Source organism: Sinohyriopsis cumingii, chromosome 12 (genome assembly GCF_028554795.1).
Source record: "Sinohyriopsis cumingii isolate HCF-2022 chromosome 12, ASM2855479v2, whole genome shotgun sequence".
Taxonomy (NCBI): domain Eukaryota; kingdom Metazoa; phylum Mollusca; class Bivalvia; order Unionida; family Unionidae; genus Sinohyriopsis; species Sinohyriopsis cumingii.
In genome coordinates, this window is record NC_142972.1 from 95351719 (window position 1) to 95376210 (window position 24492).

Genomic DNA, 24492 nt, shown 5'->3' on the forward strand with positions numbered 1-24492 from the left:
CGGCAAGATCGCCTCTTCAATATGCAAGGATGTTGCAAATAATGAAACTCTTCTAAGATCTTGATATAAAATCTACACACCAAATCAGATCAAACTTTCTCTAGTGATCAGTAGCTCACATCCAGATCCAAGATCATTTCAAAAATATGCACAGATGTTAACTCGTATGAGTTCTTGACAATATTACCTTAGGTACAAATTTGATTGAAACCTGACCAGAAATGAAGCCTCTTGAGTGTTCACTGGCAACTGCAAACAAATGGAGGATGACTCAATGGATGACAGATGAAAGGTCATATGTTCTTTTGTTCTTTGGCCGGATGAGATAAAGGTTGAAGCTGAATAAAGAAAGAGTTCTTACATTTGGCACAAAACGAGTAATTTCTTTCAGACATCTACGGATGAATGACTCAAAGGCTTGCAGACAGTATTCCCTCAGTTCATCATCTTCCTCCTGGCAAAACTTGATGACATGTGGCATGATCCTCTCCAGGTACTCTCCAAACCGGTGTCCTGCCTGACGGCTGAAAGGAAAGAAGTATCATTCATTTTCAGTTTACTTGACTTTCAATGAATACAAACTAAATATTTCAGGTGTAACTTTTTGCAGAACATTAATGTTCCACCAATGTTCAAAATAAAAAGTATACACATAAGTAAAAGAGAACAGACAGAGAGACCAGAATAAAAATATGTGCCAACAAGATTTATTGTGAGTGAATAGAAATATAGCCATATGCCTTGGATGCACACACACCCCCTTTCCATATCATGGAATCAAGAAGAAAAGGTCTGCATCACAGAGGCCATTATCCTTTACGTTTTGCTGGAAAATAGCAAATGCTTAAACCTGGGTTTTGTAAGCATGAAGCTTTAACACCAAAGTTGCTTTCGAGACATGGCTTAAAATGTTATTATGTGAAAACTGAAAGGCAAGGTCCAATGTCAATCAAGATAATAATTTGTAAAACTTTGCTGAAAACAGTTTTAAAAGACAAGTTTATCAAAAGTAAAGCTCTGTAACCCTTCTTGACTTAAAATGTTTGTAATTCAACTTTATTTCCAATTTCTTCTTATTACTGAGTTCCAAGAAGTCATTCAGAAATAGCACTGGCAAATAAAACTGAATATCAAAGTTTTTAAATCAAACAGTCACCATATCTCCGTACAATTGTGCAGGAAAATGGTAATAATAAACTTGGCCTAGGGCTTGCAAATTGGATCCATTAAGACCTTCAAAAGTTCTGAGTTGAAACAATGCTTGCAATTGATGGACAGTATGGTACAGGATACGACATATATATATGCCGCTTCCAGGCTTTCCACATTATTTTAAACAGAAATTTCCAGGTCTTTTTCAGGAAAAAATGATTTTTGTAAGGTTCACTTTTGACCCTAAATGAACAGCATCAGCAAAATTTTTGTCTTTGAAAACATTCGTTTTTAAAATCAAAAGCTGTTTTCATTTTGAGACACACCAATGACACTTGAATAAGACACTTGACCATGTACCAAGCTATACGATGGATCACCAGAAACATATAGTTTCTTCTAATGTCTACATTTCTGCCATCTCAAGAATGGGACTATTTCTATGTTTAAACCTTGAAGATGACTGAAATAAAGTTGTATGAACTGGTGATATGATCAATATTAACAGTCTAACTTGAAAGTGAGGACTTATATGCATTCACTTTTGAACATCATTGTGTTCTTTTTTTAAATTCTGATGCCTGTTACACAATTGCTCTTGTGCACCTTATTTGACTGAACACAAAACTGCTGATTAAGCAGCTAAGCATCATTTGCCTTTTTTCTGCCATGTAGCATATAGTCTATTGACTATATAATTTGCCACATATTTTGTAACAAACAAAAATTCTATTAACTGTATCATTTGCCACATACTTTGTAGCAGAGTCTATTAAATGTATCATTTGCTGCCTATTTTGTAAAATTATCTATTAACTGTATCATTTCGCACATACTTCGTAGCATAGTCTATTAAATAATAATTTATTACATATTTTGTAACAGTTTATCAACTGTATCATTTGCCACATACTTTGTAGCATAGTCTATTAAATGAATCATGTCACATATTTTCTAACAAAGTCTATCAAATGTATCATTTGCCACATACTTTGTAACATAGTCTATTAAATGTATTATCTGCCACATATTTTTGTAACAAAGTCTATCAAATGTATCATTTGCCACATACTTTGTAGCATAATCTATTAAATGTATCATTTGCCACATACTTTGTAGTATAGTCTATTAAATTTATCATTTACCACATATTTTGTAAGTCTATTAACTGCATCATTTGCTGCATACTTTGTAACAAAGACTACAAACTGTATCTTTTGCCACATACTTTGTAGCATGTTCTATTAAATGTATCATATGCCACATATTTTGTAACAAAGTCTATCAAATGTATCATTTGCCACATACTTTGTAACACACCCTATTAAATGTATCATTTGCCACATACTTTGTAACAAAGTCTATAAACTGAATCATTTGCCAAATACTTTGTAATAATGTCTATTAAATGTATTTTGGCCACATACTTTGTAACAAAGTCTATTAACCTATATCATTTGCCACATACTTTGTAACAAAGTCTATTAACTACATCATTTGCCACATACTTTGTAGCTGAGTCTATTAAATGTATCATTTGCCACCTATTTTGTAACAATTTATTACCTGTATCATTTGACACCTACTTTTATAATAAAGCTTATCAACTGTATCATTTGCCACATACTTTTATAACAAGGCTTATCAACTGTATCATTTGCCACAAACTTTGTAACATAGTCTATTAACTGTATCGTTTGCCACATACTTTTATAACAAAGTCTATCAACTGTATCATTTGCCACATACTTTTTTAACAAAGTCTACCAAATGTATCATTTGCCACATACTTTGTAAGTCTATTAACTGTATCATTTGCCACACACTTTGTAACAAAGTCTATCAAATGTATCATTTGCCACATACTTTGTAGCATAGTCTATTAAATACACCCTCTACCATACATTTTGTAACAGTCTATTAACTGTATCATTTGCTTTGTAACAAAGTCCTTCAACAGTATCATTTGTCACATACTTTGTTGAATAGTCTATTAAATATATTATTTGCCACAGTAACATTGTCTATTAATTGTATCATTATACTTTGCAACATATAGTCTGTCAAACATATCATTTACATTTTTAATGCTTGGCAGCATACAGTCTATCATATGCCTTATTTAATGCTTTGTAACATAGCATATCAGCTGTATCATATGCCTTATTTAATGCTTTGTAACACAGCATATCAACTGTATCATTTGCCTTATATAATACTTTTTGGCATGTCTAAAAACTGCAAGAAGTTAGCTGAAATAATATTTTGTAAAGTGATTGAAAGAATATCCTCAATAACATCTATTCAAGAAAGAGATATTTAGGAATATCTCCTCCAAACAAGGGGTAAGAGTTTAACAAAACAATGCAAAGGTACAGCTTGTATAAACATTATGCTTAACTTTGTACACTCTTGGTTTTTTGGTGAAATGTTTTGAAATCCTGTAATCATGTTTCCTCTAGAAGACAGTGTAACGTTAAATTTAATGATCATTTGAATGTAGCTACATAAATGTAAATGCTGGGTTGGCAAAGAGACATTCTAGTATCATTATCGGCTTAAAGTACAGGCAAAAAGTTTGCTCAAAGGTCTTGCAAAATGTTCATTTAAAGAGCATGAAAAAAGTTCACTTGATGTACATGTAAAAGGTTCTCTAAAAGGTCATATTGGAGATTCACTTAAAAATCATGTAAAAGGTAACTTAAAGTACAAGTCAAAGGTTCACTTAAAGGGCATATACAGGTTCACTGAAAGAGCATGTAAAAGTTCACATAAAGGGCATATAATTGGTCGAAAGTACATGTAAAAGGTTCACTTAAAGGGCATGTAAAGGGTTGTGCAGCTTTACTTCCTACTTGTATCTGTATTCAAAGTTTAAATTAGTGGATTAATTTACAAGCATGGAAAAAAAGCAGGACAAATATTAAATTACCAAGTTATTTTAACTGATCAAAAGGGTTGATGCCTAAATTAGATGATTTTCATTATCACTTATGTAAACTAAAAGCTAAAGATGGAGGACAATCTGATACTTTACATCACATTGGCAAAATGCTTACCTGATAGTTCCTACACACTGAATGTAAGTCCTTGTTGTAGATGTATTAGTGTTTTTCCCCAGCTCACTCAGCAAGTAATCCATCAGCTCCATGAACAATGTATTGTTACAGCTCATTACCAAATAACCTGACAAAGCAACAAAAGCCACATGAGTAAATGTAAAATGAAGTTACAATTCTTTTTACTAATGATGAAATGTTTAATATATATATTTTATCAATACAAGGCCCAAGTTATTTTTATCTGATTTCTTTCTCTGATATTAAAGAGCAATACTCTAAGGGCAATGTGACTTACACCAACATACTATTAGCTATGTATGCTTGATAAGAGAAGTCTATTATCTTCAAAACCTCTTCTGATATTAACACAAGAGAAACTTGTGATAGGGTTCATAATAAATTTTGTACCGATGTTTAGTTCAGGCATTCGACTTTGTATGCATACTAAAACTTTGACGTACTATTACACATTTATGCATACACGTATGCATACTAAAACTCTGATGTACTATTATACATTTATGGAGTGTGGATTCCTCAGACTCTCAGTGTTATCAGCCATACTTGGGGATGGATATTCAACTTACACTGGCACAAGAAAATGCACACCAACTTGCAATATTTGTGATTATGGATTGCTTGTGTATCATTCAGCTACACAAATACAGATAATTTTTAGAAGCTAATTCCAATATTTCACAAATGATCAACTTAAGGTCAAGATTCTCAGACTGACCAATTGCAATGATGGCCCTCTTCCTGACGGCAAGGCGAGGACTGGACAGCTGTGGAAGGAGGGACTGCAGTATGGAAGAATGAAAAGTGATGAGGAGACCACCAAATCGACTCAGCAGGTCTCCCAGGATGTCCAAGGCCTCTAGTTGTACTGACATATCTTCCTGCAACCAAAAAAACAGCATAAATCAGTCTGATTCAATTTTATTTACAAATTTCTGTTTAAGTCTCAAACTATGTGCTTGCTATCAACAGAAACATGGCACAATTGAGTCCTTTCAATTTAAAACACAATTGCTTTTTAAGTTGTTTCAAACTACATATATTAATAATTCAAGGATATACAACCTCAGAATAACATGAATCTAATTTTTTATATAACATATATGCTTGATAAGTCTTGCTAATATTCCTAATGAAATGTGATTGGGGAATATATTCAAAGAAGAAATGCACCCATGGTTTGCACTGTATTTATCCATTTTATGATGGCATACATTTACAAAATACTTGTATAGTGAGTTATCTATAATTTAATAATTTGACAATATTGCTGGTGAAGTAAATAATACAACCACAAAGTGAAGTGTCCATCAATGTTGTTTAACATGCATGTTTAATACCAACTATACAGCTTCTATTTTCTTTCAAGTCCAAAAAACATGCATTAATATTTGTATTTTGCTGTGTAAACACTTTGTTTCATGCAATGCAAGTTTTAATTTAGTTTATGTTTTCCTTGTTTTCCATAAGTTGGATTTAATTCCCCAAGTAATATTTCCCCAAGATTTCTGCCAGTGCACATGACATGATAAGCCCTTGGCTTGTAAAGGCAGCACTCACATTGTTTTCAAGTTGACAACCCTTTTGATAGAGCTGCAAATTTAACACTTGTTCACTGCCAAGCAGAGTTTTACAACTTCCAGTACATGTTTAACTTAACCCTTAAACCCCCAGCTTGTAAAGGCAGCACTATCTTTGTTTCCTCATGCAACAACATGTTGATCTAGTCATAAATTTGATACTTGCTCTGTGCCAAGTAACTAAGGATAATTATTTGAACTACCAATGACCATGCTGCACAACTGAAACGTGTTTAGTTGCATCCTTTAATAGATTTAATGCATTATGGTACCAAAGTGTGACTCAGAGATCCCATTCTTGGACTTTGTACCAGATGACATTAGACAGCGACCTTTATAGGATACTGTGAATCACAAAAATGTGGACTTAACTTTCATTGTTTATTTCTAAGACATGTGGAATTAACATGATAAGGGATATTGTGAATTAGGATCATTCTGAAAACTAATTGTATAAAACTGAGATCGAATTCATGGGTTTCAAATGTCAGACATTATTAGCCTACCTTGTGCTGAAAAATAGCATTAAACCCAACAATAGCAATAACAGAACATACCGCTCCCAACAGGAGCCCTTGTTCCCAACAAGAGCTCTTTCTTAGAACACCAAAATATTCAAGCTTATCTTATTTGTACAATATTTTAAGACTTTTGGGGAAAATGCTAGTAATAGCCTGGTGTTACAATACTGGTCAAATTCTTTTTGGGGCAAAATTGCAGTTTTACAAAGATTCCAAAATAGTACCACCTTTGTTATAGCACTCGTCAACCGCCCCGTGATTTTCTTGCAGATGCTGGCAGCAAGCGCTGTAGAGGAGGGAGGAAGCTCACTGATTACTGTCTTAAGACCTGCAAAAGTAAAGTCAAAACCAATATTACTAAAAATATTATAACTTTCGAACATTAGTTTTAGAAGTGTAAATTTTCACAATAAGGGCCAGACTACTAAAGAAAATAGGGAAAGCAGATAACTTAAGATAAATCAAATCTGACACATCTTTGTTATTACTAATGTTACTTTCATGAGTGTCTACACCCCTACAAGAGTGAAATGGGCTAAACAATGATTCATTAGCACATGTAGCACCTGTGACATCTTTGCATCTCATGTAACTTGCAAGTAATGACACTATTACCTATTTTACCTTTAAAAGATGGTCGAGTCCTAAGACCCTGTCTAAAAACGTCTCTGTTAACCATTTATTCAGGTACTGATTTTGTGCTCTCCAAAACCTGATGTAGTAACAATACTACATAACTATCCCCTAAACTCAAGTAGTAACATTACCCTATTTCCAGGCACTTATTTTATGCCTCCAAAACCTGATGTAGTAACAAACCTACATAACAGTCTCCCAACTCATGTAGTAACATTACCCTATTTCTAGGTAACAGTGTAAAACTAATTCTGCAATCTCGAAAACCTGATGTAGTAATAATACTACATTGCTAATCCCCAAATTCATGTAGCAACATTACTATTTTCCCAAGTGACAGTGTCAAACTAATTCTGAAATCTCCAAAACCTGATGTAGTAACAATCCTATCTTGTTTATTATAAAACCCACATAGTAACATTACCATATTTCCAGGTGACAGTGCAACACAGATTTGTTTGATGTCGTAGCAATATCATACTGTTAATTCCCAAAACACGTTGCAACATAACCCTATTTACATGGTAACAGTCTAACATTCACTTTGTCAATTATAAAATCTGTTGTAGCAAGATTACTACAATTATGCCTCACACTGCCTTCTGTCACGAGTGTATGCCATAGCTGCCAAACTTCCAGGCTCACAATTAGTGAAAATAGGGATAAAAATTAGTGAATTTGGACATGAATTAGTGAAAAATACCATGACAATAACTCCATCCACTCTGACCGTCAATACTACACTATATCAAGATCGCAAAATAAAAATAAAACACTACATATATGCAGAAATATATCTGCATTTCTATTTATTATGGTATTCATAAACTTCACTTGTTCTTGTGGTTATTTACCAAGACATGATACTGTGGTAGGCTTGAACTTCCTCAATTGCTTGATCATAAATTTGTTTTCAAAACAGTTCAGGCTTCTTGCCTGCTGGTTGATCTTGGGGACCAAGTTTTCTGTGGCATTCTCCGACATTGCTTTAACTAGGGCAGCACTTTTGGTTCTTCTACATAGGAAACTCCAAAACTTTGACCCAAATAAACATATTTACTTCTATTAATAAAGATCCTGATATTAAGCCCACACACAGAGAGAATAATTAGCTATGTATTAGATGTTTACACAAAATGAAATAAAAAAAATCAATCAGGTCAAGCAGAAATGAACTCAGTTTTGGACAAGATCAATTCCAGAATGCAATGTTACATTACAATAGCTTGTGATGAAAAAGTTTTTTTAAAACTAATAAACAAACAATTAAACTAAATATACATAACACTTCAGAATATAAAGAAAATTTGCAGTTGTCCTTCTTATGGAACTTTATATTTAATATTAAATATTGTTACTACTTGAAAATGACTTCTTCATAGTAATATTACTTATCAACTGTGATTACCTTCCCAATTCAAGATTGCCAATCTTGGAGCTCAATGAAGTAATAACAGAACCCATCACATGACTGTGTAGAATAGGAAACTTCCATCTGAAGCTCAAATTTGAAGTCATATACAAGGCTGTGCTGAGTGTATGATGAAAATTTATAATCACAAGGGCTGAATTTTCTATTGCACACTAAAGCACAATGATTAATTCTTTTTCTCAAATTTCTGTACTAAAAAAGTGAAGTTCAAATCAAAAAGCTGTACTGTGAATACTACTGTAATTTAAAGTTACAAAACAACCACTGAAATTTCCTTACCTTAAGATGAAGCGAAAAAAGATTTACACTGAAACATTCATTGTAAACAGTCAATGACGTTTTTGCTTTGAAAGAACGTTAGTTAAAATGACTATAGTGCATTTTTCCTGAACTGTATAAGGCATATTGTTTCTACAATAATACAGATATGAACAAGTCACAAGATGAAGTCCATTTTTATTGAAAAGATTAATGAAAACAAATAATAAGACACAGTTCTTGATGCAACTTTGAGCTATAATTGATTCACCCTTCAGAAAAAAAATGAGAATATAAAATTATTTTTTTACAAAATAACAATTGCAACAACTTTTTCAACTAAAAATTGGACTATAGAAGCTGTTCGTGTAGCTAGGTTGATCAATGTGAAACATCTCTGCAGGACACTTAATTCAAACCACTGCTCGGTTTACTATGTAAATATGTTGCAATTAATTTTTTATTTTTATTACTGGAAAATATTTTCAAGTGATGTTGCACACAAGTACGTGTTTGATATTCAAGTGCAAAATGCTCTCAGTATATGGTCAAAATATTCCAAAAATCAGGATAAATGGCAAGTGTGAGGCATGAGCAATTGTGCACTGGAGTTCTAAACCAGAAAATACAACCATACACAGCTGTGAACTAGACTATATTACTATAATGAATAGCTGAGGTTAGCTCAGGTGATTAGACTTTGTTACAATGCATGCTGTTTGAAATCAGAATAATTTCTTCATCCTGTGATCAGCCTGGCATAGATTTAAGTAAGACGGGATCAGCCCAGAATATATTCTAATGCTGCGATCAGCCTAGCACAGAATTTACTTAAGCTGTGATCATTTCTAAGGTACAGTTGTTTGCTGTGATCAGCCTACTACAGACTGGAAATCATCACAGTCATGTACAGTGTTTCACTGAGATTCCAGCTTATGTGTAGAGATAAACAAAATTTTATTAAGTAGTGAAGTTACTGCCTGCATGTGTGTGTGAGTGTGTGTGTGATACTCATGTAACTCTTATTTTTCTTATGTGGCATGTATGAAATATTTATTTTGTACAAGCCTGTATTTGTTGTGCATAAAATGTTTATAAGGCTGATGAAATGAACTAGTTGTAATGCTGATATATTATGGCGTTGCAGGTATGACTTTGTCAGAGTTTATCCGACTCGCAATAATATAATTATAATGCAGATTTCCAAACAAGATCACTATACAGCCTAGATAGGTCTATAAGGCTGTAAATCACACTCCCTGAAGTAAGATTACTTTTTTAATAGAAAGTAAAGATATTTTGACTTACAATTTTATAAACAGCTGCTTAAGCCTCTATATCACAATGATAACAAATACAAACTTCTACAATTATATTTTAACATTCTGTAGTTACTTACTACAAATCCTTTTATCTACTTACTTGAATATATGCATGTGTGTCAAATGAACAACAGGTAACAATTCCTTACAACTTTTTACCTTCAACACATATCCTTAGAAGTCTTCCTGTGACTTTACACAATAATAAAACAAATTAAAAATCATGTCAGTACACTTTTAATAAGTAGAAAAAAGAACATGGTTTGTATGAGAAGTTGTTAAACATGTCACACACACCAAAAGTTGCTCATGTTAAATATGACCAGTCATACTCTGAAATCACATCATGTCATCCTTCCATCAAGTTTGTCATCCTCAAGACCATGATAAGCCTTCTTTCAAAGATCAGTGCACAGAGAGATACCTAACCAATGTGGAACTTTGAAATGAATAAAATACATTGCTCCCGACAGTTATTTTTACCCTATAAAGATCCAAACAACAGAAAGTGCTCAATTATTGTCATGACTAAATAAAAAAACATCCTATACAGATTATGTTCATGATTTTTAAATTTTAGCATTAAAGATCAAAAAGGTTTTTAAATGTTGCTCAAAACCGTGATTCTCGAAATAATCAAACTTGTTACCGATGTAAATTAAATCGCAAAAATCTTAGTGATCTGCTTTTGTGTCATATGGTTAGAAGCCATTTTGCAGAGTTTTGTTTCACATGTCAATAGCCATATGTGGGACAAATCACAAGACTTAGCCTGTTTTAAATAATTTCTTATTTCAGTTTCCAGTTTCCGTCTGTTAATATTTTTTTATGGAGATTGTACCTCTTGTAACATGTCCAGAAAATGTACATACTAGACAAGCTATATTAATAATCTTTAAGTCTTTTGTATCGAGCTTCATTGACATTTTGCTTGTGTTGCATATTAAGTCCTCAATTTGCATTTGGTACTTTGCAACTGTAAAGGCAGTATCTTCTGATAAAATGTTATGTTGCTATATTCAACCAGACCAAACTCTTGGTCTATGCCCTCTGATCCCTCTCCTTCCTGCAAACAAACAGAAAATAAAAATGAATTACTCCTAATAAGAATATCAACTGCATACCAACTTTGAAGATGGAATAATTAAGGTAAAAGGTAAATGTGACAAAACATACACATTAATAGTACACACACACACACACATTCTTAAGAATCTTTTTTTTGAGATTTAATAACTTGTAACAGCATGTATTGTCAATGGGATCTGCCATACATGGCAACCAGATGGAAAACGTTGTTGTGACATTTCTAACACTAATCCACCAGTTTTTAGGAGTTTACATAAGAACTATTTTCCGACAAAGTTGTGCCTTTGTAATCTCTCTACCATTATCCAATATTCATAGCATATATGATAAAAGTTTTCTTATGTACTTATGTACTTAATTCTCCTCAAAAACTTCCAATATGAATAAAAATGTGGTAGGGGTTTCACATTACATATTCTTCCAAGACTGGACTTCTAAAGGTCACTCTTGCAATTGCGTGGCTTTCATTAGTGATGAAAGAGAGAATATTACTGAAGCTTAATGCCGTTGTTTGTCTGTAAAGACTAAAGTGAGACAATTGAGTGGCTGAGGTCTACATTTGGCCTCTTACTGTACCGGTATGAGGTCTACATTTGGCCTCTTAATGTACTGATACTATCACAATACCAAAAAAATGTACACATAAAATGCCACGAAAGCACATTTACTGCCATATAAAAGAGCATTAATGATTTTAAGCACAATTTGAAACAAAGTTAAAGTCGATATATTCTACATATATAATTAATATAGATGATCAAATCTACTGACAAAATTATGTTTAAAAAATGCTAAATAAATATGAGTTGGAGAGAATCTAGCATAAAATATGCATCCACATTTAAAAAAAGAAACTAATTTAATAATAATCTGTTGATGTGAATTTTGATTTTGGAAATTACTTATATCAAGGCTCAAAAAACAACTGAAAATCTAACTATCAAATTAAAAGAAACTATTAAATCAATTGTTTCCTATATCACTACATTGAAAACATACCTTTATATGTTGTCTGACTGCAGCTGCATATACTTGTACTATCTTCTTTAATGTCATCAAAACAGGGGCGTCTTTGGAAACAGAAAGATTGTCATTTATCTCCCACATATTTTTTTACTCCATTTAGCCTTACAGTCTCACGCTTCTATGGATAAAGATTCAGAAATGATCAGACAAACTGATACCAGTTTGCCTTTTATGAGAGACCCAATTACCAGACTGGACGGCATGAAGGCTATCACATTTCAGAGCTATCAATGTCAGTTTGTTGGAATCCAACTGACTATAATTGCTACCAAGAGAAATGCATTGCCATGTCATTCTGCAGTTGTTCTGTGTAACTGTGCAGGTCACATGATTTTTCAGGCTTAGATTCTGACAAAAATCAAAGCACAATTAAGCAAAAACATTTGGGGAAGATAAATTAAATCTAAACGGATGCTCACGCCATTTCAACCCTTTTGCATATTTTATTTTACACATTTATTAACGTTTTGTACTTGAAAGTGCTAATTTAACACAATTCCAAGTCCAAGAAATTCACAATATTCTATCTATATTATTACTGCAAGTATATGTATGTTTTAACTGTGCACGAGAAAGTATGTAGTTGTTGTTGTTGTAGGGTTTAATGCCATTTTCAGCACGAGATAGGCTATACATGGCAGCCAGTATACATGGTGGAGGAAATACCCAGGAAAACCCGGGAGTACTAACCCATGAGAAGCTACTGGCAAGCTTTCACACATGCCCACATTGGTCAAACCTGAAACTTGAACCCACACAGATAGAGGTGAGATGGCAGTGATCCAAAATGGAGAGCGCTTTAGACCACTTAAGGCCTCGGAAACGATGTATGTATTTATGTATGTATGTGGGGTACCGGGAGGCAGAGTGGACTAAATCGCTCACCTCTGCGTGGGTTCGTCTCAGGTTTGGTCAATGTGGGTTGTGTGAAAGTTGCCAGAAACTTTCCTTGGGTTGGTGGTTCTTACCAGAGTTATCCCAGGTTCTTCCTCCACCAGTTATACTGGCATCAAATAAAAAATATAAAAAATACATCATGTATGTATGTATGTATGTATGTATGCAATAGTGTGTGCATTATTAAACTTGATCCTTGTAGCAATATCACTACATCAGGTTTCTGAGTGTTACTCTCGCCTGGAAAATTATAGGGTCATCCCGCGACATTGAATTGAGACTGTGGTATTATTACTATATCAGAATTGGAAATCATGCAGTGTTTCATGCTTACCTTGGGAAGAGAGTGATATTACTACAATATTTTGGTGTTGGACAATGTAGTATTGTTACTACAGCAGGGTTTGGAGATCAAATAATTAGTGTAGCACTGTCTTCTGAGAATAAGATAATATTAGTAGAGATCTGAAATGGCAACTGATGGCAGTTATGAGCCTGCTATAAGGCATTTCATATGGAAAATTTTACATTTTGTTACATCTACTTTATCAAAATAAACAGAGATGATGACAACTGGTTATATGAAAATTTTATTACATAGTTTCAATGTGCAGAGATTAAAATGGTGGTCAGCACTCAAGTGGTATATCATGCCAGAGATGCTGATGTTAATTTTGATGAAAGTACAGATAATTTTGTAGGGAAAATAGATGTTTTACATAGTACATCTAGTGATCTTGACTTTGATGAAATGAATAGAAATAATGATATTGGTTAGTAGAAAATTTTATTTCTAAATGGAATTTTGACATCTGGAGAATAAAATTGTGTCAATACTGGTGGATGCAGATTTGAGAATAATATAGTCAATTTTGTGTGGAAGATTGATATTTTAAGATGTGGGGATTATGATCTTGAAAACACTGAAATAACTGAGTGGAAGATAACTAATACATTTATATTTTTGACTCGGATATCGATAATGATGGAGACTTGAATGGTTTTCAGGTTAGCTGGACATTCTGGGAACTTCATTGCTTATAAAGTCTGTCTGTATGTCTGAAGTTGGATGTGTTCATGACATTATGACATTTTACTGCATTCCAGCAAATGATCAGAATAAACACAAGAAAACTCTGGGGGCTTTTAATACTTGAATTTCAAACAGAACAGAAATACTGCAACTAATTAAATAGCCTTCTTGACTTTACAGTAAGGATCTGTTCTGCTTGCTCCCCAATTCAGGTGCAGGAAAATTAAATAAAATTTAAATAATCTTTAACGTTATCAATAGGTTTATTTTGTCAACATTTTAAACGATGTTGAATTCCTCACATTTCATTCACTTACACATAGGAGTTAAAATGAATGTTGCAAATAGAAAAAAATACCTTGAAAATAATTTATAAAAAAAAAAAAAGTTAAGCAGTTTTCTTTACTTTTTAGCTGAAATTTTTATATCTAAAAATTTTCAATGAAGAGATGTACAACTAAAGAAAATTGTATTTTTTTATGTCTTAAATGACCATATTTTGGTCATTTTCAGATGGCTTGATAGAAACATTTGACTAAATGCTCCACAAAATGTGGTCCAATTTTTACAAGGTATTATCACAAAGGAAACTGAATCAAGTCATAACATGACTTCCCAATTTAAATTTTAAAACAAATATTTTAAAAAACATAAGATAAAAATAAAAACACAAAGCCCCAAACACAAAATTTCAAAACTATCCAAACCAGACTGTGTTGATAAAATGTGCATGCCCCAAATGACAGCATAAACTGTCGGAAGTCTGTAAATTCCAACAAACTTATAAAGCTTACTAAAGCATGTTTAAATAGAATGAAAGTTTCATCATAACATCTACATCTGTATACAGTGGTATATAATAAAACTTATTTTACCTGGATAAGGTGGCCTCTGCATAACTATGCTAACAAGGTCATTCAAGAAGTCGAAATTCAGAAGAAGAAAAAAAAAACATTTTTCATATGGCATGAAAATCTAACCAGACCAAGTAAATTTGTCTATGTCAAGTGTTGTTTGCATAATCATGCTAACAAGTTCAATGAATGGATGGAGAGAACCAAATCAAGATGCACCTGCTGCTAAATAGTAGGAAAAAAATAAAAAAGGAGAATTATTTACAACAATCTGGGATTATAAAGCACATATCATACCTTATCATAAAGATAATATGCACTCTTACCAATACTTGAAATATCCCTCAGTTGTTCTTTATCAGAAAGCATGTTAGTACACAGGGTATCCACAATTGTTTCCACCTGAAACTCTTTAACTTTGTTCACCAACGGGCCCAAACTGAAAACAAGCATATCATGGGAGTATTACTTAAAATTTTCGGCTAATTCTTACAAATGAATATCTGCATAGTTTTATAAATAAATGATTACAAGTAATAACTGTTTTATAAATTATGAAAATGTGAAATGCAGAGCATGTTAAAAATTACTGACAATAAGGTTATTTCATGGATTCAAGTATTAACCTCTGCCTTAATCTCGAGTATTTTCATATGAAATGCAGCTCATTCTTAACATGACCTTATCAGTGTTGTTCTTTAACCTCGTTTGTGCATCACACATTCCACCTTTTTACTTTACTCCCTACCAGTTCTGACACCAAGGTTTGTTTCCCTTTACCCTCATCTGTGTATCCAAGAGCCCAAAGTGCTTAACTTGTCCCAAAGTTATAACACTAAGGTTTGTTTTTTAACTCAATCTAACCCCAAGTTCTGACACCAACAGATTTAAGACTCACAATCTTGCAACCCATGTCAAATATTAAATACATACGAAATCTGTCCCTATCGAAATCTTGATCATATCTGCCTATATCTGAAGTTTTATCAAAATCAGATAAAACAAATATGGCTTCCAGCATGTTAACAAGCTCAGTCAATCAGATTCAAGACTGCCTCATTAATAATAGTGATCCCTAAGATTTGTCAAGGTGCTTGCCTTTACAGACCAATGACATTACACTTCCTTCTGCATGGGTTCGGGTCTCATGCTCAGCCAGCACAGATATGTGAGAAAGCTTGCCATTGGTCAGTGGTTCTTCCCATGATCTTTCCAGGTCCCTCCTAAATGAGATATTCTGGCTGCAATGTATAGCCAGCCTATCATGTACTGACAAAGAAAGCTTCACCCCAAAACAGCACCAAAGTAATAATGACACATCAGAACATTTTCTTCATTAATGTCTTTACCATTTCACTGCCAGATTCTGGACTTCTCCATTTTTGTCTTCCAATAGTTTCAACAACATTTTGACAACCTGAAAAATAAAAGATCAACATTTTCTTAGAACTGTTCACTTTTAACATACTCAAATTTCATTACAAATAAAAACAGGCTGAACAGGTCACAAAGTTTTCTGATATATGTGAAAACTGAAGGAAACACTTTATTTCAAACAGAGTAAATTTAATAATAAACTCCTCCACATCAATGCTGAGTGAAAATTTCCAGTGATTGACTAAGAGTAATTATTCTGGGGTAACCACCACTATTCTTTAATGGAAAAAAAAAAAAATGTTCTATGAAGAACATTGCTAATTTTGTTCACTAAAGGTCCATACTTGCTACTGAAGTCTGCCTGCCATTTGTCTCGGTCAAGCTCATACAAGTACTTTAATCTCATTCTTCAATACTAATATAAGCTTTCCCGACAGACAAGGATACTTTCCAATTTGTTTTTACTTATGACTGGTGGTAAAAGATTCACATAATAAATTCCATGAAATATTTTTTATAATCTAGGTCATTAAAGTGCAGTACTTTGTCTCCTTGAAACATTTATGAAAATAATTTCTATCTAAATAAATGTTTGTCATGTATAAACTAGTCACACTTGCCTGACTAGGAAAATGTTCTCTTTTCAAAGCGATTTTTCAACACAGAATCTCGAGGTAGTGAGAATTCATTCAGGATGGGAGTTGTTCTTTGAATATGCAATCTACAGGGTTTGCAGTGCTACAGAGATTCAATGTCAATGACAAATTTTATCTGCAGCTACCATTAACAAATCTTAGGATCTGAAATATCCAATTTGGTAACTTACTTCGGTTGTCCAAGATATAACCTCCTGCCCATTGTAATTTGCTCCAGGGCTTTAAGCTTTCAAAGCTAAAGAGTCAAGAGGACTTCATAATATAGGAAAACTCTGTATTAGTATTACCTTTCTCTCACTATCATCATCCAGTTTGATCGAGTCCTTCTGCAATTCTGTCATCAGATCATTTGTGGCCATAAAGCGAAAATCTTTGTCATTGGAGGTCATCTGCACATAAAAAAATTACATCCTTAATAACTATGGGTAACGCACTAGCCAAGGTAATTTTGAAATTGTGATGGTCTCATCAGTACATTAGCTTAAATATTATTAAAAGAAACCTTTCGAGTATACAAATTTATTTTTGTGACACTTGGATGAAAATAACCAAAATAAATAAACCAATTTATGGAAAATTTATCTCTACTTTTACTAGTTACATTAATTATTAAATTAGTTACCATAAAATAGTGTACAGAATAATACATCCTATTTAAAAATGAACCATGTAAAACTCATTTTTGATACATGATGCAAAATTTACGATGATAATAGAGTTGCAGTATATAGTTTTGTTTCCTTGTCCGTCCATTTGCATGCATGTCCATCATATTCCCCCTTGCTCTGTAACCTTCACTGGATACCTCTTGAATTCAGAATTAAACACAAAATATGTTCATTATAATATGCTTCTTCGATTGGCTCAAGGCCAATATACCTATCTGACCTCATTCATGTGTATAACCCCATCTAGAAACTTGCACTCCTCTTCAGACACACACACACACACACCTCATTGTTCCCACTGTTAAAACAAAGTTATATGGACGTTCTTTTGCATACCAGTCCCCAGCCTTATCCAACAAATTGCACACATGTGGATGTTCTTTTGCATACCAACCCCCAGCTTTATCGAACAAATTGCACATAGATCTCTTAGAGACAAGTACAGTGATCTCATTCAAAAGTGCTCTTATACCTCACCTATTTTGGCTAAAGAACACACAAAGACTTAATGATTACATTTTTAATTATTGTTGCATGCTTTTTATTGTAATTTCACAGTCTTTTTATTTTTCTAATCTTGTTTTTCTGTGTTATCTAATATTATAAAGCACTTGGAGCTTCTAAAGATTATGTGCTGTACTAAGGACACAACTGGCATTATTATTGTTATTATTATTATTCCTTGAAAATATAAGAACATTTACCATTCTAATCTTGTTATTGTAAAATGCTTTTCTGTGTTATCTAATATTATTCATATTATTATTGTTATCATTATTATTCCTTGAAAATATAACTTCTTCTTCTTGTTGTTGTAGTGTTTAACGCCATTTTTCAGCACACGATAGGCTATACATGGAGACCAGTATTAATGGTGGATGAAGAACCCGGGAAATCCCCGGAAAGAACCACCGACCCTCGAGAAGCTACTGGCATGCTTTCTCACATACCCACATTGGCCGTTGAAAATATAAGAACATTTACTATTCGTTACACAGCCATGAAACTTCGCAGGTGACTTCACAATGAAAACAGATCAGCATTAATATTTAAAAATTGTCCTCATCCTAAGAGGCCCTGAGATGGGGATAACCATAAAAATAATACACAAAATGTTCTTTCTTCTCTTTTGATTATGCTATTCATATTCATTGGTACAGTTCTTCAATTATTACAAACAACATGACACATGTAAAGCATTCTTTATAATTAGCCCCAGGTGCCCTGGGGTGGGAGAAAGAGATGCAGCATTTCAGGCGCTAAAATACTGGACATCACCATGTCAATACTCCTTATAGGTATCAATTCAAAGTCTCTGAAAGTACATTAGCAGGGAGTGGATTTCAAATATCCTCTCACAAACACCTGGCGCCTCACAAGGGTCAAAATTTAAACAAAAAACACAATATCACTAAACCATTATGACTTGAGTATTAAACCAAAGCTTTCTGTAAACAAAAAAAAACTTGTAGTATTATTTGTGAGTTCTGTCTTAACTCAAACCTTATAACTGTAGAAAAAGTGAAATTCGATATGAAAAAGTGTATATTTTGTGAAGTGTTCATTGAAACAGGATTGCTTTTTGTAAAACATCACTTTGAAGTTAAACTTCATTTCTTTATATGATTAAAACAGGCTTTCTATTAAGACAGATGTAATATTCAATAAACATTACATGTATTGCATTCCTATATCATATTACATCACGTAAACAAATATCATTCTGGGGAGTTTTCCAGTAAAATATCCAGGTGTCAGAGAGTAATTCCGGCACACCCAATTCTCAATAACTTCAGCTCATGTAATATGCACAAGATTGTCAATTCAAGCAATTATTAAGATAACAAAACTGACTTACTAATACCAAAAATGACAGCTGTACATTAAGAAAACATGTACAGATATTTCAGTAGAAAAATGCTTTCCCAGCTGGGCATGCTGATATCACAGCACACATGAGATACTAAATTTTCGGTTTGTTCCCCAAATCATAATTTTGAGTGCTGCCAGAGACCAAGTTCACAAATAAAATAATTAGTATAATAATAAAAATGCATATCAGCAACGAACATTAAACCCTAGGTCCATCCAAATTTTCATAATGTTCGCTATGGAATCAAATTGGATAATAGGAATAAACTGTAAAGCACAGTGATGTATGTTTTACTAGGATTGTAGTTGAGTACATGCACAAAAATTAGTATCTCTTCATTATTCATAATAATGTTAATAATGTGGTATTCTAAACTTAAGCTGCAAAGTTTGTCAAATCCACTTGACCAATGCCCAGGACAAACTCAAATTCAATTCAGGAAAGATCAAAGTCTATAATTTACTTGCCTGTTGTAAAGTCCAAAAACTTTAATGGGAGAAAGAAAAACAAGTCATGTTCAATTTGTGATCCTCAACATTCTGCAAGTTTCATATTCTGCAACTGCTATGGTGGCCTAGTGGTTAAAGTGTCCGCCTTGGATGCGGGAGGTCATGGGTTCGATCTCCAGCCAAGTCATACCAAAGACAAAAATGGTACTAACAGCTGCCTCACTTGGTGCTCAGCATTAGGGAGTTAGTGTTAGGACTGGTCAGCCTGGTGGAAGGATAATGTGACTGGGTCGAACAACATGCTACATGTCTACGGCATGATGCCCCAGTGCTAGTCATCACTTAAAACTGCCACACTGCAGACATCGTAGCGATATGACTGACATTTTTTTAAAGCTATGTTAAAAATCCAAATCACACACACACACACACTCATACTCTGCATTCTTACCATATATATATATATCTGCCTGCATAGTTATTTCACATTTTATTCAATTGCATAACTGCTTATAGTTTCTTTTAGATACCAATCCCTTACTTCACATGATATACTGTAAAATCGGTTACTTCCATCTTGTGGTCAATGGAAAGATCAGATTTTTATTTGCTTGCATGTGATGCACCACTCCCTCAAAACTTATGCACACCGGGGTCCAAAACTATTGACCCCACTATAAATGAGGGCACAAATTACAGAGGTACCTATAAAAATCTAATTAAAATTTATTAAAAGCAACAGAAGGAAGTGGAAGTACATGTATGGGGGAGGGTAGGAGGTTACCTTGTGGTATACTCCCTTTATAATCATCCTGAATGTAAATGTGAATAAATATCACTTTATAACATTGTGATTTGTTTTCTTTATAAATGTGAATTACTTTCAAAATAAACTAAACTGAAGAAAGCATCAAACATATTATTCCACACGGTTTCCATACACTTGGCATGTATAATGCTAAACACATTGTGTATTACATCCTTGCTTTATTGATAAATTCTCTTTTCATTGTCCCTTCAAAATTAAATTAGATTTCCTTCTTTTCAAAATGGACTGATATTCATTGCAAAAAATTTCAAAACTTTTGTTGTCTTCATTTCTTTTTTTCCCCAGTAGACAGATGTATCAATCAACAGACATTTAATAACAGCAGACAGATTTATCAATCAAAAGACATTTAATAACAGCATAATATATTCCCAAGGGACCAAACATGTATTTAATGGGTCTAAGATATAAATTTAAAAATTGCAAACTAGATAACAATATTTGCAGTCTGTAATACACTTGACAAATATCACTTCATATTTAAGTAAACTATTCACCAAACATATCCCTGCCAAGTAGGTAAAATGTGTTGGTCACAATGGCTACCAGCTTAAAATACATCTGGTCACAAAATAATGCTATGCAAAATGTAGCTATTAATATCATCACTGATTCTTAAATACATCACTTAAGTGTCCTCCCATGCAGTTTTTTAAAGTACATTTACATGTGTGATGACTGATTTGAAAATTGTAAGCAACAGTATGACCAGTATACGTGCTTGGCCGAGATCATGGGTACCTCTGCTGACTGACTGACTTTAAAGTGAAAGCATTATGATATGAGTTTATCTTAGAGCAGCTAAATGTAGATATATAAATGCAGTAATAACCAAAATCCCTCCAGCATGCACAATCAGCTATCTTAATGTTTGCGTCAATTGATAAGATCAAAATAATTTGATAATTTTGGCTATTTTGGTATCATAATTTTTTTACATCATCATCAACAACTTCCTTGAAGCAGCTCTATTTAATTTTAGCAGTTATGAGCAACAAAATACATCATTATGAACTTGCTGAAAACAAAATAACATATAATCAAAGGCCAAAAAAATACCTTTAAATGTTTGCAAACACCCAGAAATATTAGGTCACGCATATAACTCGTCATGTCTATCAAACAGTGTACTATTTATTCTCCTGTATAATTACAACAAAGACACCGGAAAGAAAAACAACAGCCCACGGATAATAAGATATGCAAAAACATTTTTATTACACAGACACATCCCACAACAAAGGTTCATATTTTGAAACGATACATCATAATTTCAATGTACTGAATTTCATGCCTGCAACATCATATGTGAAATCCACTAGTTCACATGGGAACCTTTTATTGTGGCACTCAAATAGTTCTCTAAAACATCACCACTAAGGCACAAGACACTACCTTGCATCATTAAAACATGGCACAGATATTGTCATCTGACTCCAAGCCCTTGCACATTGTTTATGTCCATGGAGTTGAAAAAGTTCTTATATGCAGAACCAAATGTGACTACAATTAGAGAAGTGCCAATGTTGTTCATGCAGCAGATACTTCATCTGAATCAAAGGTAACAGTGAAATCTGACATTTGGTTATAGTCATATTAATGCCAGAATCGGTGTTTCTGAAGAAGTGATGTTCTTTCACTGGAATTATGTATGCTTGGTTAAATCTCTAAAAATGGCATTGTCATGGACGCAACGTTTCTTGACCAACATATCATACTACTGTTTATGCATTATTTATAATAGTTGTATTTAACTCGGGATTTAGTAATGGCTTCTGTTCTTTTACTTCATGCAGCAAAATTTGTCCACATACACCAAGTACTATGCTGCTTTGACTATATATTCTGGATTATGGTTTTTGGTAACGCTAATTATCTCTATCATTTGGATTATCGTTTTTAGTATCGCTAATAACTAAGACAGGAACAGTCTTTATCTCCATGTTATCTCATGTTATATGCAGAACCGTTTCACATATATACATATTTTCTCTCCCCCATTTATTAATTTATACATGAGCTTGAGTTTGGTTGCCAGGCAGTGACTGTTCTTCAAAATTGCAACTTTTTGTTTAAATTTTTAGTAATTTACTTGCAACATGGAGTCAAAAATGATGTACTGTGATTACTAATAACCGGATTTTTAGTCAACTAATAAGGGAACCATATTCAATATGATTGATATTGCGTAAAAAGCAAGGGCGATCATACCATGTTGACCAGTCCTATGGGTAAATGGACATTCCTTAAGGTAAAAAGTCAAAATTTGTGTATGCATAGAAAGTTCAACTAAGCATCAGTACCAAATGTATTATGCAAAGTGTAGCTTAAAATGCCAGCGTTGATTCTTAAATAGGTTATGCGAGATGTGTCCTCCCTCCTAGTGTTATACAGTATGTGTATGATTGATAGATACATTTTAAACAACCATAAGACACCCATGTTGGTATGAATTTAAAGCGAAACCATCAAAGGTCATGGCGGCATGTTTTATTTGTATTATTGTGTGCTTTATTATTTTTCGCGAACGGATGCATAATTAGCAATAATTACATGCACAAATGTTTAATACGCAAGTCAGGTTAATAGACGGGGTGGGGGTAATCCTAAAATATACGACCCTTCACATGACATTTATGTTGTTAGTGCGATACTAACAGGATAAATATTAAGTGAGGTGTCTTACTGTATCACATGGGGTGGGGAAGCGTAATAAATGCACAAACCTTCTCCAACAGATTAGCGATGTGATACGAAACGCTCGCCATCCTGGAGTATATTTCCTTTCACTCAATTACTTGGTAGATCAAAATGTATATGCCAAAGTAAGCATTTAAAAACAATATTCGAAAAAGATATGAAATGCAAGGTTTGATCACTGAATTGCCTGCGCATGCCCAAACCGGCAAGTTTTTCCGGTTTAATCTACAAACCAAGCAAGGTTCAGTTACGGAACATTACAGCGAGCCAAAATAAATAAATAAATAAATAACCGCCCAATAGTGACCTTTTCATTTGCTATTTACAGAAGTCGTCACATAATCCGAAATTCCCTTTATCACTGTGAAGTACACACTAAAGTTTTTTTAAAAATAGCGAAAAGTTATTGAACGGATTTGAATGTAATTGTATCACAAAACTGACAATGCTGTACTAATCGTTCGGATAGTTCAACGGTTGGCAGAATAATGGGGACGAGAAATAAATTGATATAATCATATTAGTCACCACTTCTTACAGTTATGATTTGGATTGCAGAAATGTGAATTGTTCTGAAACGACTGAGGGGGCCATTAACCAATGTATTGTTTCATAAGACTCATTCATGGAAATCTCTACGAGTGTATATAAGCTAATAATTCATTTGCAATTAAATATTAGGACATAATAGAAGTCTTCAGTTACATTTAGTTCTTATTTAATATCCAACAACATTGCATCTTATTATAATTGATATTTACTACCGTCAGGAAGAAATTTAAACTTGAACTTGAGAAGGCCAAAGCTTTCAGTCTGAGTTGATAGCAATAGTATTTTCACGAGTGATTGCTGAGAATATATATTTTGCTGAGTAAATTCTTTAATGGTTTAAAAAAAATTAAACGTGCAATTTATAAATTGTATGTTTGAAAAAAAAAATATTATATTGATTTAAATCCCCAAAAATGTATACATACATACATACATACATACATACATACATACATACATACATAGATGCATGCATGCATGCATGATTTAAATCCCCAAAAATGATTTA

General features: G+C 33.3%; 1 protein-coding gene across 1 annotated transcript in view; it reads right to left on the reverse strand.

Annotated features, from left to right (window-relative positions):
- Window positions 1-23642, reverse strand: part of LOC149787023 (cullin-associated NEDD8-dissociated protein 1-like) — a 79737-nt gene extending 56095 nt beyond the window's left edge. The window contains exons 1-8 of the mRNA XM_089977564.1: window positions 23459-23642; window positions 17201-17302; window positions 16230-16297; window positions 15207-15319; window positions 6561-6661; window positions 4951-5113; window positions 4212-4338; window positions 362-524 (exon numbers count right to left, since the gene is read on the reverse strand). Of these exons, the coding sequence (XP_089833690.1) occupies window positions 362-524; window positions 4212-4338; window positions 4951-5113; window positions 6561-6661; window positions 15207-15319; window positions 16230-16297; window positions 17201-17302; window positions 23459-23500 (879 nt within the window). The 5' untranslated portion in view covers window positions 23501-23642. The remainder of the gene's footprint in view (window positions 1-361; window positions 525-4211; window positions 4339-4950; window positions 5114-6560; window positions 6662-15206; window positions 15320-16229; window positions 16298-17200; window positions 17303-23458) is intronic.
- Between the last annotated feature and the right edge of the window lie 850 nt (window positions 23643-24492).